Here is a 14,422-nt window from a genome sequence, read left to right on the forward strand (position 1 = left end):
TATGCCCCAAACGAAATCGTATTCCATGAGAAGAACGAACAGGAAAGCAGACTCTTTTAGGGACTTACAACAGGAGGCCTGACCAACGGTTATACAGAACACCAACCCTGGGTCCCAATTAGAAAACTTTCCGGAGAAGCCACTTTATATGAAAAACCACTACGTTTGTCTTGTTGCCAGAGAACTGGGGAGGGGCAAACTTCTGTGACACGTCAGCATATTCACTACTGGAACAAACGTTACGAAAGGTTCTGAAAAGTTCAGTTAACGGTATGCGGAAATATAGTAGACAGTACGAGATTCGCATTACCAGCCTGTCAAAGGGTGTGTTAGCTTTCTTCTGAGAATAAGCTGAACGTCATCCCTCTGGAGGCATTCACTGATTTGCAGCATTTGACAATCGACGTGGAAGATTAAAGTCAGCGAGAAGCAGAGTACTGGCATTCGGCAGATTTCTAGAAAAGTCGAATAGACGTTGAAATACGTCAGCCGGTAGAATACGACTGTTTGAAGTAATCGCCATGATGAAAATAGATTTGAGGTCTGAGGTTATATTAACTGTTTTCCACTAAGTCTTTTTACGGCATACAGATACCCAGTTTAGCAATTAAATAATTGTCATGTACTCCAAAGACAGTGCGCACCAAGAATGAAATGTATTGTCCGAGCTAATCACACTACTAATCAGCTGCCCGTGGCCAAACCAACCAAAGTGTTCCTCTATGAGGACCGCTTTTGACATTTGAGAATCATCATTATCGTAAAACGGATGACAGTTACGCAGGAATTAAGAAATTACAACTCAGACACGTTGAAATACTGCTCTAGAGAGAGCGGAATGTGGGTGAAACTGAGGACTCACCTTCCACTCGGAAATGAGAGGAGTCCAATGAGTTAACTTTGAATAAACAGTCAGACATTGGTTCCACGGGTCTTGTGTAATCCGAGCCAACAAGGAGGCCCGTAAGAGAGCTCCGTTCATCGTCTACAGGCAAAGGTTCATAAAAAGATCCATGGTTACAAACGAGATCGAATAATTCAATAGGACGAATGCACTATAAAAACTCCTGAGGTCCGCGTGACCAATTCCTCTATGTCTGGTGGACCGCAAGAGGAATGAAACAGCGCACGTGGCTGGAATTTTAGGAGTCAACACTCGGCTAGGTTCCACGTCCATAGTTTAGTAATAGTCGGACACTCATGTAGAGTAAACCATTCGTTCAGCTGTAGCACTCTTTTGGTGCCTAACTGCCATGCCAACCGAAGGTTGCACGAGAGCCGGGATACTGCCAAGTTGCCCAAGCCTAGACAGGGGAAATCGAGAGGCAGAGGTCGGGTTCGAACCATGGACCTTTCGGTCAGTAAATTCGCGATCTAACCACTTGGACCATCTGGTTTCATTCAACCACAAGTAGACTACCGAAGGCAACAGCTAGTTGAATCACATCTAAACTGTGAGGCTAATTGAAACTTTACTGAAACTTACTTGAAACAAAGTATGTACTAACTTCTCATTGGATAGCCAAGAATCTCCAATGTTGCCATTCGGGACTACACCAATCATAGTTGAGTTGATCATCTCTAATAGGAAGGAAAGAAGTTTCATCCTGTAGAGACAAAAAAAATAGAAGATTAGCGGACTATCAGTGAGTAACGGGTTAGCAATGGAGTTAAAAAGCGAGTCCCTGGAGCGCACTGAACTTGCAACCTTCATTCGGCAAACCTTTCGCAAATGTTCAGCTCAAACTTCGTTCTAAAAACGATACTGTTAACTAATAAAATATTAATAATCGTTCAGCAATAGCACCATTTCAATGCCTAGCTACCATGCCACCCCAAGGAAGCACGAGGGCTGAAATACTGTTGGGTTGTCCGAGCCTAGACAGCAGAAGTCCAAATGCAGAAGTTGGGTTCGAATCAAGGACCTTCCGGTCAATAAATTCGCACTCTAACCACTATTAACTGGTCCGAACGGATAGCTTTGATGGCATGCATATCCATTCACTCACCAACTATCCGACGTCAATTCATTCCGATCAGATGTCACGCGAAAAATGTACAGAATGCGGCGACACAGGTCAACTTGTTCTTTCACATAATCCACAGTCCTATTGGAATGTTTGCCCGTTGGATCGGCCTGGTGCGTTTTCACTGCCGGGGGACACTTCAAGAGAAACACGCGCGCCATATTGTATAGCATAATCTAGAAAAGGATACAATGGGTGAGAGTAAGGACAAAGAGGTTAGTCCACACGAGAGGGATCCATATAACAGGAGAATAGTACAAACAGTACAGAGTTAGCATATCATGTTTGGAATTTACCCGCCTAAGCGAGCATTTAATACATGTATCAAATTACATATTTGGAGTAAGTATCCTGCCATACGAAGCTCACATGGGTCGGTACATATCTGGGAAGTAATAACAAGTGTCAACGACCTCAATCAAAGTAACGTGACTAGACCACAGTAATTTGAGCTTCATACGTGAAGACACGACTTGAGGCTAGTGAATAAAGCAGAGAAACAGGGGCATAGTTCGTCTACGACCAGTAACATGTTCATAAGGATGTCGGCGACATCGCTTACGAAGAAATGCTGATGCGGCAAATCAAAAGGCACAAAAAGAGCGTCCAACAAATACAGCCTCGGCTTAAGGAAGCGGGTCGCAGCTATCTCCCACCTTCGACACTCTCCACCTCTTGATTCAAGCACAGAACACGAGATCGTCGTGAACATCGCGCAGCTATCTCCCACCTTCGACATTCTCCACCTCTTGATTCAAGCACAGAACACGAGATCGTCCGTGAACATCGTGAATTTCAAGGAAAAAACGGGTAGTATTATCAACAAAGAATTCAAAGCACAGAATAAACCAAATAAATCAAATTGTGTGTATGCTTTGATAATGATGGTCATGATAAGAGCAGAAGACATTAGTCGGCATAGATGACCATTGTGTGCCGCAAACTACCAGTGACAAACTGAATGGTGTTGAGGACCGAAAAGGACTGGACTTGATTGTCTTAAAGTAAGTTAGCAAGTGCTGCACGGTTCAGCTTACTATGAAATCACGTAACACGTACAGTCGTCTCCAAACACGTGAATCAAATAAAAACAATGCCGCAGCAAAATACGTACAACAACCTAGACAAGTGCATATTCCAAGTGCATCGTGTAAGACTAATTGAATTTACCACACTACCTAACAGAAAGCTCATAGAAGTGTAGGGGATCGTTGGCAAAAGTTGTGCTCATCAACAAAACAGTTGCCGGTGAATCGTAATCTAGCAAGATCGATAGATTGTGATCGATAAAATCCTCAAGAATAAACAGAACCTAATGAGGTCAACACACATTTCTAGCAGCATTGGAGCGGTAAAGCACACGTTACGCACCGCTGAAAGACGCGAAAACAGACGAAAAGACGGAATGGAAACAACTAACTTGAGTTGTTGTTTGCAAGCGTCCACGAAGTTCTTCGTTAGACATGTTAGTTTGAAGCTTGCGCCGAGAATCGTTTACACCCAGAGGACCGTCACGACCGATAACTACAGGTGAACTACTATCCGAGTCAGATCGACCGGCCATCTCTAGCACAACGCCCTGCTTTACGTCCACTGAAGGAAGTGGTTTTCCAATTTTCGGGTGAGTGGCATTTAGGGCAGCTTTCGAGCTTGGAGTGGGTTCCTTGGGATCTTCAGCCTCATCATCACCTTCATGTCCTTTATCTTCGGCTGAGAAAGAGTGCTCTAACAAACGAGCCTTTGATTTCTATGGGAGGAGTGGGGAGATAGCACAGAACAAGCTTCAAAGTTTTCCATTCAGTTGGAAGAAGGCTAAAAGAGCATACATATGGAGATTGATTGAGTGATCAATTGATTACAGATGACAGAATCAGATGACACTGTTCTTTGTGGCCATTTCTATTCCCTGCTACATTGAAAAAGCAAAAGTTAGGGGTATAAGTGGACAACTGATGAAATGGCACGAGGCTGAAGGCTATTAGGAAACAAGTAACAATCGATGCTGTCAGCAAGTTCATTTGGTCAGAACTAAATCCCCAGGAGCGTGATATGAAATATCATGGTACAGATGGAGTGGCTTGTAGAATCGCTCAGATGATCGCTCATGGTGATGTCATAATACCATTGCTCTACTAGTTTCCTGAGATTTCACAAGAACTATCGCTACCCCAGTTAACTTGTCCTTTCATTCAATGTCTGAGCTATGACAGTCATACAACCACAACCAATCGAACTTACCCAAAGGCTGACACGCTGAATATTCAGACTTAGCTATCGGAGTCACTACAATCACAGGTCGAGAACATAACTGCAGCACCCGTCCTGAAAGTGTAGACGGCAACTATCAAAGTTTAAATGATACAAACAAGGAAAGTTAGAGGTCGCACACCAGAGTATGGACCACGGGATAACTCCTACCACCCACTGGTGACCGCTGACAGTATAGATCGTTCAGCTGTAGCACTCTTCTGGTGCCTAGCTACCATGCTACCCGAATGAAGCACGAGGGCTGGGATACTGCCAGGTTGCCCAAGCCTAGACAAGGGGAGTCGAGACGCAGAGTTTGGCTTCGAACCACGAACCTTCCGGTCAGTAAATTCGCACTCCAGCCACTTGAGCCATCTCGCCCTGAATGAACTCAGATGAATCACGGCAGAGTTCTCGAAGCAATCGACTAAATAGGATCTTTTCTGAATGGATCCCAAACATTAAAATAAGCCTTATTAGACCAAAAAGGGCTTCCTCAAGCAGAGGACAAGGTGATCACAAAAATGTGCTACACAGGACACAGTACGATAATCTGTGCTTATCATGCTCCCTAAAGTAGTGCAGCTTCTGCACGTCCGCATTTGAAGTGATAATTGGTGGCCACTTGCTCCAGTCATTAAATATGGATCGGTTGGAAAACTGTCGATCAGCTTAAACAGGGACCAGGGACGATGAAAACTTAATAGAACCGTTGTATTTCTGCTGGTTTGGATAAACAAACGATGAACAAAAATAAATTCGAACGTTTTCATGCAAATTGATAGCCAAACCATTGACGAAATTTAGGCACTGCATATACGTTTGGGAAGATAGAAGAGCACACCACTGGTGTTGGCGCAGTGTAGGGGGACAACAGGTACTAGGAGCAAATCAGGGCAACGAAATGACTGATCGTTGCCCACAGTAACCTGTTTCGCTTAGTCATTCGAACAGGTCCCATGATCAAAATAAACTCACAGCACGGCCATTGGATATGCACTGCTGATTAGCTCTAATAAGAGAGAAACTCGAGTCCAGTGCTTCCCTTTGATGTGTACTCACTGGAATGATTACGCCAGAACAGAAGGACGACCATTCGAACGAGAGTGGTGTGACTATGAACGAAAAACCCAAAAACTGCAAATTCAGAGCAACCCTGAGTTTAACCACAAGGGTAGCCGTGAATTCATGGAAATGGAGACTCACTTGGGGTGAGAAGGTTGATTCGATGGACTGAAGGAAAATCGGGCGGTTGGCCTTATCCTGAAGAAAAAACACATCAGTATATCCATTTAAGCCCCACATTAACATATTTTGATTCGCACGTATAAGAACAAGGTGAAAAGCGGAGAACAAGAGGGTGCGTCCACGTTTTGTGTATGAAACTGGGTGGCAAAGCGATTAATAGGTCAAACTGAATGAAACCTTCGACTGCACCAAAAATATTCGAATGCATTTCTTTCAATAAACGTCACCGGGTTTTTAATGATCACGATTAATGATCACAGGTTCGGCTCAAAGCAGTGAAGTTAACGGTTACTGTTCGTTAAATCCCCTTCTTCGATCACGACGACCGCGAGTATTCTTCCCCTTACAGCTCCTTCATTCGGCTCAGCAACAAACTGTTCAAACGAACGAGACCTAAGCAAAATGCACAGCCAGTTCCCTGGCTTACACCATAGTTAGAGAATGCGTCCACAAGTTTTCGATCCTGAATGGTTAAATTCGTACTCGTCATCTGAGAGAATACTCGACTGTTGAAGAATAATCCACATAACATTGACTGATATAAAAGATTCAGGTAATTATACAATTGTTCGTAACTCTGTTGTAATTTTTTTCGCAGGTTAAACAAAGATGAATCGAAACTAACAAATAAGCGATTCCACTAGACATAGGATGTAAGCTTTCAATAAACATTGTAAGAGAGAGAGATAGCCTGATTTATCGGACCAAACCACACAGGCGGACTCGATTGAAGAAATTCACCGAAACTCTTTTCTATCGGTGACGTCAACTGAGTAAGTGATAAATGGGGAACGTGTGCAGCACTACCCTCCCCTTCCATTCTCAAACACCCAACAACAGTTGTTTGGTGTATGGCCAGCCGAAACGATAAAGGAGAACAATGCAATAGTCTGCTGATTAAGAAGGACAAGCTCGATAGAAGGAGCACCTTGTAGTAGTTATGCGAACATTTGAAANTGAAAGAGTGTATTCTCATATTTATACGCGCATGGTATCAAAAACATGTCCGCGTAGTTTTGAGGGACAGAGTGAGCAGCTGATCTTCCATTATGTGTACAACAGTTTTAACAATGCCCATGTCGCGAAACGTTCATGTGAGGACGTGTTTTATTCACAACAGTTTGGACGTCCCATAAACACGAGAGTCTCATGAAAGAATACATTGCGGGATATGCCTTCAATGAAATAGAGGACAGGGTCACAAAGGACCGAGTGCTAAGCCAGCAGAAGCCGAACAGAGGACTTACTTCCAACCAGGAGGAGTAGACGTTGACCACGGCGCGAAGGGCATGATAACATTGAATTGGAAGGAGGAATGCATGTTGAAGGATGTCATGCAGCAAGTTGATGTTTTGCCGACATCCGTAAAGCACGGCACAAAGCATGGCAACCTAAATGATAAAGAACAGAGGGACAACGTTTTTTTACGGGATACAAGTCCGGGTACCATGGCTGTGGAAATATCACGCGTAAATAAGCAGTGGAAAAAAACCAGACTACCTCTTTCAAAAGCACGGCACAAAGCATGGCAACCTAAATGATAAAGAACAGAGGGACAACGTTTTTTTACGGGATACAAGTCCGGGTACCATGGCTGTGGAAATATCACGCGTAAATAAGCAGTGGAAAAAAACCAGACTGACCTCTTTCAAACCGATTTGCGGTTTCTCTCTGTGCAGTGTTTGGGAACGGTCAACGCTGCTAGAATGCAATCCTGTGGTCTGATCCGAAGGTTGGAGTAAGCCACCAGAAAGTGATTTTCTTGCTTCATTGGAACCCTGGATTGTTAGGTCAGACGACAACGTCTGAGTCCCGGATGAAACTTCAATGCCAAAAGGCCGTGTATCACCCACTGCAGGTGGCATGATCGAATCTTCGGTACTAGAGCCAAACTTTGCCCCACGGGATATACTATCACGAGCCTCAGATGGATCACTAAAAAGAAGCAGGATCGACAATGACCAGCAGTAAGATGTGATCATGCTCGTCGGAGATATTTAGGCCGCTAACCTGCCAGCTCAGCAGTGCGATTGACGAATCAGAGCAAATCGAACAAAGTGAAAAACATTATGAGACCAAGTAAGGCAGTCAAATGATCATTAAATGCTTAAACCGTTCATCTGAGTCGTCAATGAGGGTTTCTCAACGAAAACATGGGGTATGAAATAAATCAGATACGGTACCCTTGCAAGAATGAAAACACTTTCCGTAAATTCCGAGATGACTATTCGACCGGAAAAATGGTTGTTTTTGAGAAGGGAACAACGAGGAACTACGAAGTCTTATTCATAGGACAGGCACAGTTTAATCACCTCAGGTTACTTTAAAAGGCTTCGGTCAGCGCGCGATTAACTTTTTACTTCCAACCGGTGTGAATGTCCCAAGCATTGCGTGGCACTGTATGCTTGTATAAAGTTCGTCACGTCCCGTCAACAGAGTCGTCATCAGTCAATTGAATGAGAAGGCGAAGAAAGATAACTGTATGGAAGTATATCCGGGCGTTTGTCATCATTAGGACATTTCTAATTTCAATACCTTCGATACGTGAAACATCTCGGTGATGTGCCCAGTACACCTGCGGGTGAAACCAAGTCAGATTACGAAGAGTCTAATTGCATTGTGAGAAGTAGCGGGAGTGCTAGTGGCACCTGAAGACTTTGAATATCGACCTGGGTTTGTGAGGCTATTGTGATGTTCCAGCCATTCCAGCGCCTAGAAAGTGCACCTGGTTTGGGTCTGAGACAGTCGTGCTTACTCGAGAGTGGATCGCACTAGGAAAAATCCGGTCACGAAAAATTTCCAGTCAAAATCGAGTAAATTCCCGTGGGACGAGCGCTATTGGTGCTGACTAATTGGGGGAAAGGGATGAATTATATGGACACTTCGCATTGCTGCAAGCTGAGCCAAGCAGCTGACGATTATGGCGGCGAGTCACGTGACCAATAACAGTACACCCATATGAGGATCCTCCCACAGAAGGGAGAAAAACGTCATGTGCTGACCACAATTCCCTGATTCAACCAAATGGTCCCTACCGTGAGAAGGACCTGATGGGCGGAACTGTTTTCATTCCGTGTATTTGAGTTCATACCCGGATACTAGAGCCCTACTAATATACAGCAGCTTGTGGCAAACTACACTCACATACACTGTTTTCAGCACTCATATGGGTAGTGTGATATGCCAGGAAAGCGCTGTTAGACAATTAGCGAAATACATTCCTTTGCATACCAATTTGGTTTTAACGGGAGACTACCTTGCAACCCAGCTGAATCTCTCGTTTGTGACGTTTTTAGGTAACTGAATGTGCTGCACCAAGCCGCCTCATGTTTCAGTTTGTATGATATTCCAGATTCGCGATATAGTGCATGAAGGTAATGCATTGCCCATAAGGTGGATGGATTCAACTGGGTTCCATGTGAGTCTCCCGCCAAAACGAAATGAGTATATTTCGCTAACTTTGTGGAGTTTGAGTTCGCGCAGAACATAAAGTTGGCGTAAGCCCGGGGACTGCGCATATCTGATGAGTCCTAAGAAGGGCGAAATTGATCGTGGGTCGTCGAGTAGTGTGTCACGTATATGCCATCAGATAACATTAGATCTGAGAGATGTGCGGTATCCTGCACGAGGGATAAGCCCTGAATTGAGAGGTTCTTTGTCAGGATATACTGCTGTTCCGCAAAAACGGTCATCACAGTCTACGTTAAGAAGATGGTGATTACATTGTCTGTATGGGAACGAAGTACCTCTAGACTGTCATCGGTCATTTCTAACTGATCTTTTTATTGGATGATAGAGGAAGCTCTGATGGTGGAGTGCATCTTGATCAAAACCGCAAATGAGAATATAATGTATGAGTTTTAACTTCATGGATCGGGCTGGAAATCGACACACAGAATCCTTCCGAACTCGCGCGACCGACCGACACTTAAGCTCAGACATTCTATCCTGGAGCTATCTCGCCGAAGAGTTGTGATTGACATCAGATAACTGCACAGTTTCCCCACTCGGTCATGTAAACTCACAATAGTTGGCATAAACGATAGAAGAAACAAATATCCGCGGTCCAGTCAAACTATGCAGTCTGGATGAACTGATGTTTCATACCAATCGTGAACAGAAGTCAGACGAGCACAGCGCGAAAGTTATACAATAGCTCAAGTTGGTAACCAGGAAAGGGTCATTATACATAGCAGCACACCTGATTGAGTCGACGAAAACAAGCACTAAGTCAGTTCCCTACAGTGAAATTGACAACCAAATACCTACCTGGGAACGGAAATAGAAAACGGTCATGAAGACGAGTTAGTACAAATGAATAATATGCTTAGGGAAATGACTTCCTTTCATAGTTGTCTCTCACCGAAGAGACCAACATTTGGAAAAGAACACTTTTTGTTGATTTCATAAAGCCAATATTGACCGATAACTGCAAGAGAAGCCAATTATATGGACACCAGTGACGTGTTTGCAAGCAGTCATGGGCTTATGTGAGAAAACCGACGACTTACTTGAAGTCGGAACCGCACGAACGAGGATTTGGATGTATAAAGGGAGTCAGCCATAGAACAAATATTTCTTGGTAGATTGGCAGCAAAGTAGGAGAAATGGGATAATCTTGTAGCGAGTCGAGGAGTCCAGGGGAGGGTTCTAGCGGTTTTGGATCAAATGGCTCATAAATTGTATAGGTGGGAGACAGACTGAAGAAATAGGGTGGGAGAGGTCAGGTATCACAAATGGGTCACGAATGATGAGAAGTCATCTGAGTCTATTTGTAATTCACTTCTAGCTGACTGTTCATTCACAAGAATCAAGGTTTTAAAGAGATGGATCGGGTGAGAGGCTAAGACCACAAATTCTCAAAACGGAACCCTCAGTAGTTTTGCACCTGCCCACATAGCTGCACAGGCATAACACCAACTGCACTTCCCAGTATGATAGGCACAAAAAGCGAGTTGCAAAAAATCCAGCCACCAGCTCCTAAAAAATCTAAAACAGGGCAAGTTTCTTTCATCGTACCGCAATGCATTCGAAAAGATGGCAGCCATCTAACACAACACACCCATGGAGAATGGGAACCACACATTTGAGAATATTTCATTTCCCATCGGACTAACAATGACATTCCCATACTACTTTCGAGCAACTTGATAGTTCAAACAAAACTTCGTCCAGGTTAAATAACTTCCCAAGAAGGGATACAACACTCAAGTGGTACACAACTACTCGCTTCTGGTGGTACGAGTCCTGATTAAGGGCTATTTATCTCACTCATGAAGTGAGGAGGGAATACCATCGGCAGCTCCTTATTTAATGATGGATGTAAGAAACGTGGGTACAGATGCATACTAATCCGTGGATAAATTCAGTGAGTGGATCGGACGGTCGGACAGCTGAACGAACTGCTCGGACATCGAGAACTTGCCATTATTGCAAACTACGACCTGAGTTTTCAAAACAGTGTAGTATATCAGGAACAAGTCTCGAGAACAGTAGATCCGCAGAAAAATATCGCATTGGATCACAGGAAGATTGGTAGGTCAAGTTCTCACAAGTTCTTGTGTAATAACAGTGTCTGAAAGTACAATGACTAACATCCCGCTGGCGAACTTGATAAGGACGACAGCGAGGGCGATAGGTCTGATGATAGTTCACAGGAAATAAAAACACTGATACCCAGTGATTGTGGGGGAAAACTGTAAAACGAGGACACAGTGACCTTCAAATAGCGGTACAGAAACCACAGAAACCTTCAGTTTTGACCCGGTTAGTAGACGATAGCAAAGGAATGGGATTAAAAAGAATAACACTAAACCTGCGGAGAGGCCTATCCCACCCGAGGGTAGAACAAGGTTAAAGTGATGCCACATTTCAACGCATGAAATCACAAATATATAGCGGATCAACAGAATACAAATCCAAAACTTTATATCCACAGAGGAGGACGTGAAAAGTCCTTCAAAGGAGACGCATGATTAGAGTACGTCAAAGCAAACGCGGTTACGTCAACAGAAGAACCTGCAAATAATTTTTTTCGCGCACACACCGAAATCAAGACAAGTTCTGGTGGAGATGGAGATGGCTATTGAGCCTGAGTATGAGAGTTCGCAGGAGCGAATGTTAAGTAAAAACTCTAACCAAACTGCACTATCTGCATAGTTTGTTGTGCGCCGAAGTTAACGAAGTGCTCATACGGTGAACTGATGAAACGGAAAGCTGCCACCGATGTGTCAAAAATAGTGATGTAACTAAAAAGCTCATGAAATTGAGTAGGTTGTTGTATCAACGAATGCACGGAAGCCGTTTCAGCTAATCAGAAAGATAGAATTGCGGCGACATTGAAATGCCGTGGGGACAGTCTCCCGGATTATACAAAGCAGGTGGACGAGTTCAGTTTTCACTACTGATCCAGCCCATTTGAATATTTCGACGAACATTCTGTCTTCCAAAGTGGAGTGCGTAGGTCCAAATGCACAGAGACTGGATGTGACAGTGCAAGATAGTCCAAATCTAGATTAGATGGGTTGTTAAACGGTGCTGAAAAATCTGCCTTTCAGGTAGGCAAAAAGGAAAGGTAACCGTTCAGCTGTAAGAACCTGTCGGTGTGTCGTATCGGGGTCACCCAGGAAGCACAAGGGCGAAGATAATGCTAAGTCGCCCAAGCCTAGATAGAAGTCGAGATGTTGAAGCCGGTTTCGAACTACGAACCTTCAGGCTAGTAAGTTTACTCCTTAACCACTGAGCTATCTCGGGGTTCCACCTGGGCAACCAACTTCAGACTTACCCGGCGTCCCGCCAGTCAGGGATGTTTTAGATTATGGTTTTTTGTGTCCCAAACAATTCCTCGTCCATTTGCACGGGATGGGATCTTCCCGTTCTTTTTAACCCACCATTCTCCGCGTTACAAAGCAACTCTGCAACAAATAAATCTGATGGTTGCTGGAGTATCCTGACAACAAGACATAATCGTAGCACATTAACGGAACTAGTCTTAACGCCTTCCTTTTTCGAATCCAACGGTTTCAATAGCAGCGGTTTGACATGATCTTTGATCCCACCGTTTATGGTGCCATGGAGTTGGACAATCGGTGATAAACAACGTCTCGGAAGTTGTGCAATCCTGACTCAAAAAGAATAATACCATCGCTAAGCTGTGATTACATTTTGGGACATAGCTGCCATTCCACCCGAAGGGAGAGCGAAGGTTGAGATGCCACCAGGTTGTTCAAGTCTAAACAGAAGCAAGTCGAACTACGTACCTTACGGTCAGTAATTTCGCACCTTGACAGTAGTATCTGACCCAGTAGGTGCTTGGTATTGAGCCCGACAGACCATAATGCCCGACGATGAGGACCAGCCGTATTTTACATTACGTCAATGCGCAGGCAGTGTTACAATCGGGGTTGCAAATCACTTTTTGTTCTGCGGGCTTTGTTGAGAACTTTTGTCGAACAGCGACATAATCTAACAGATGTTCACATTTACATGTTAAATGCACCCAATTTGTGATTGTAAATTCCAGTGACACATCACAAAGATGCGCTGACCGCCTATGTTGATAGCTGCAATTTCGAACGACCGATTATCTCCTATCATGTTGGTTGCTATGACCAAATAGGGCGATGAGACAATCCACGAATAATGGATATAATAATAGGAGACATGCGCTAATAGGGTTCCCCATGCTCGGTTTCTCGGTGAGGCATCAAAGGAGTGCACAGAAAAGGCGAAAAATGTTGACAGCTGGATCTTCGTGTTGATGTAGTTTGATTCACCCAATATTTCCTTTAATCATGTGGTTCTTCCCGTGAATTTCGAGACTGGTATAGTGCGCATGCAGCATCCTGCAGTCTCCCTTGATCGAACAATCGATTTTCGAGAGAATCGGCTCGGTCGACGTAATGACGTCTTTCGGATCCATCGCTCCCAATTGTGGATCAGATCGGTTTCGGATCTTCATTGCACCTCAGCTGTTTTCGGTCATTTGTCTCAACAGCTGCCTCCTGCAAACACAGCGGCTTCTCGAAAAAAAGCAAAAAAGATCGAACCATGGCACCAAGTCAACATTGCGCCAGGAGGGTACAAACGACGATTCAGGAGGCAGAACCATTAACACACTTCTTTGGATCGTGACTGTTGAGTCCATTTCTCGCCACTGGAAGCGGTTGCATAGTGCACCCAAACGAAAAAAGCTCTATCACGGGATCACATAACAAAATAACCCTTCTTTACAAAACAGTCAAACGTCCTACCATATTGTGTACAGTGGAACAAGAAGAGATATTTTCGAATACGGAGCTTACCATGGAAAAACAACTGGTAAGTAGGTTCTCTTCAGTTGCTCGAAAAGAAACCACAATTGCATGAGGTGTTTTTCTTGCTGCTGCTCCCTCCATGATACCTTCGCCACTTCGGAAACCAGTGAACTGAGGAAGTGCTGAAGTAGGGTTTGTTCGAGATCCTGATTCTGCAACACACAAAGACACACAAAATCTCATCAGCAAGCGACCATCCAACGGGAACTATCTGAAGAAACAAACTTTGGTCCAAATTACCGATTGTTGTTCCTCAACTTGAACGGAAGGCACAAGTGCACCATTATCACCGGGAGAAATCCCAAAGTTGGCTTTAGGCTGAGATGTTACGGGTGGAATAGCATTCTTTTTTCCCGTACCAGAAATCGATCCACTAGCGTCAGGTTTCGATCGTTTCTGGTATTCGGAAATCCAAAACCCAAAGTTTGGAACTAGGCTCGTGAACATCTTGTGACATTTCGGTGTGGCCTTGTCCGCAAGGATTTGATACCACAAAAGGAAAAGACGTATACCAAACTTTCTGACGGAAACTGCATTGCGTTCATTGAGTAGTTGGTCAAGTACGTCCACTGCAAAATTGATATG

The 14,422-nt window shown here is 44.1% G+C and overlaps 1 protein-coding gene across 1 annotated transcript in view; it reads right to left on the reverse strand.

The window, feature by feature from the left end:
* Positions 1-14,422, reverse strand: part of T265_04053 (hypothetical protein) — a gene marked incomplete at both ends in the record, with an annotated part of 65,253 nt that overhangs the window by 50,236 nt on the left and 595 nt on the right. The window contains 10 exons of the mRNA XM_009168688.1: positions 863-985; positions 1,487-1,607; positions 2,010-2,203; positions 3,448-3,774; positions 5,481-5,537; positions 6,770-6,913; positions 7,166-7,457; positions 10,034-10,222; positions 13,826-13,989; positions 14,078-14,406. Of these exons, the coding sequence (XP_009166952.1) occupies positions 863-985; positions 1,487-1,607; positions 2,010-2,203; positions 3,448-3,774; positions 5,481-5,537; positions 6,770-6,913; positions 7,166-7,457; positions 10,034-10,222; positions 13,826-13,989; positions 14,078-14,406 (1,940 nt within the window). The remainder of the gene's footprint in view (positions 1-862; positions 986-1,486; positions 1,608-2,009; positions 2,204-3,447; positions 3,775-5,480; positions 5,538-6,769; positions 6,914-7,165; positions 7,458-10,033; positions 10,223-13,825; positions 13,990-14,077; positions 14,407-14,422) is intronic.

The sequence above is a fragment of the Opisthorchis viverrini genome (genome assembly GCF_000715545.1).
Source record: "Opisthorchis viverrini unplaced genomic scaffold opera_v5_63, whole genome shotgun sequence".
NCBI lineage: Eukaryota > Metazoa > Platyhelminthes > Trematoda > Opisthorchiida > Opisthorchiidae > Opisthorchis > Opisthorchis viverrini.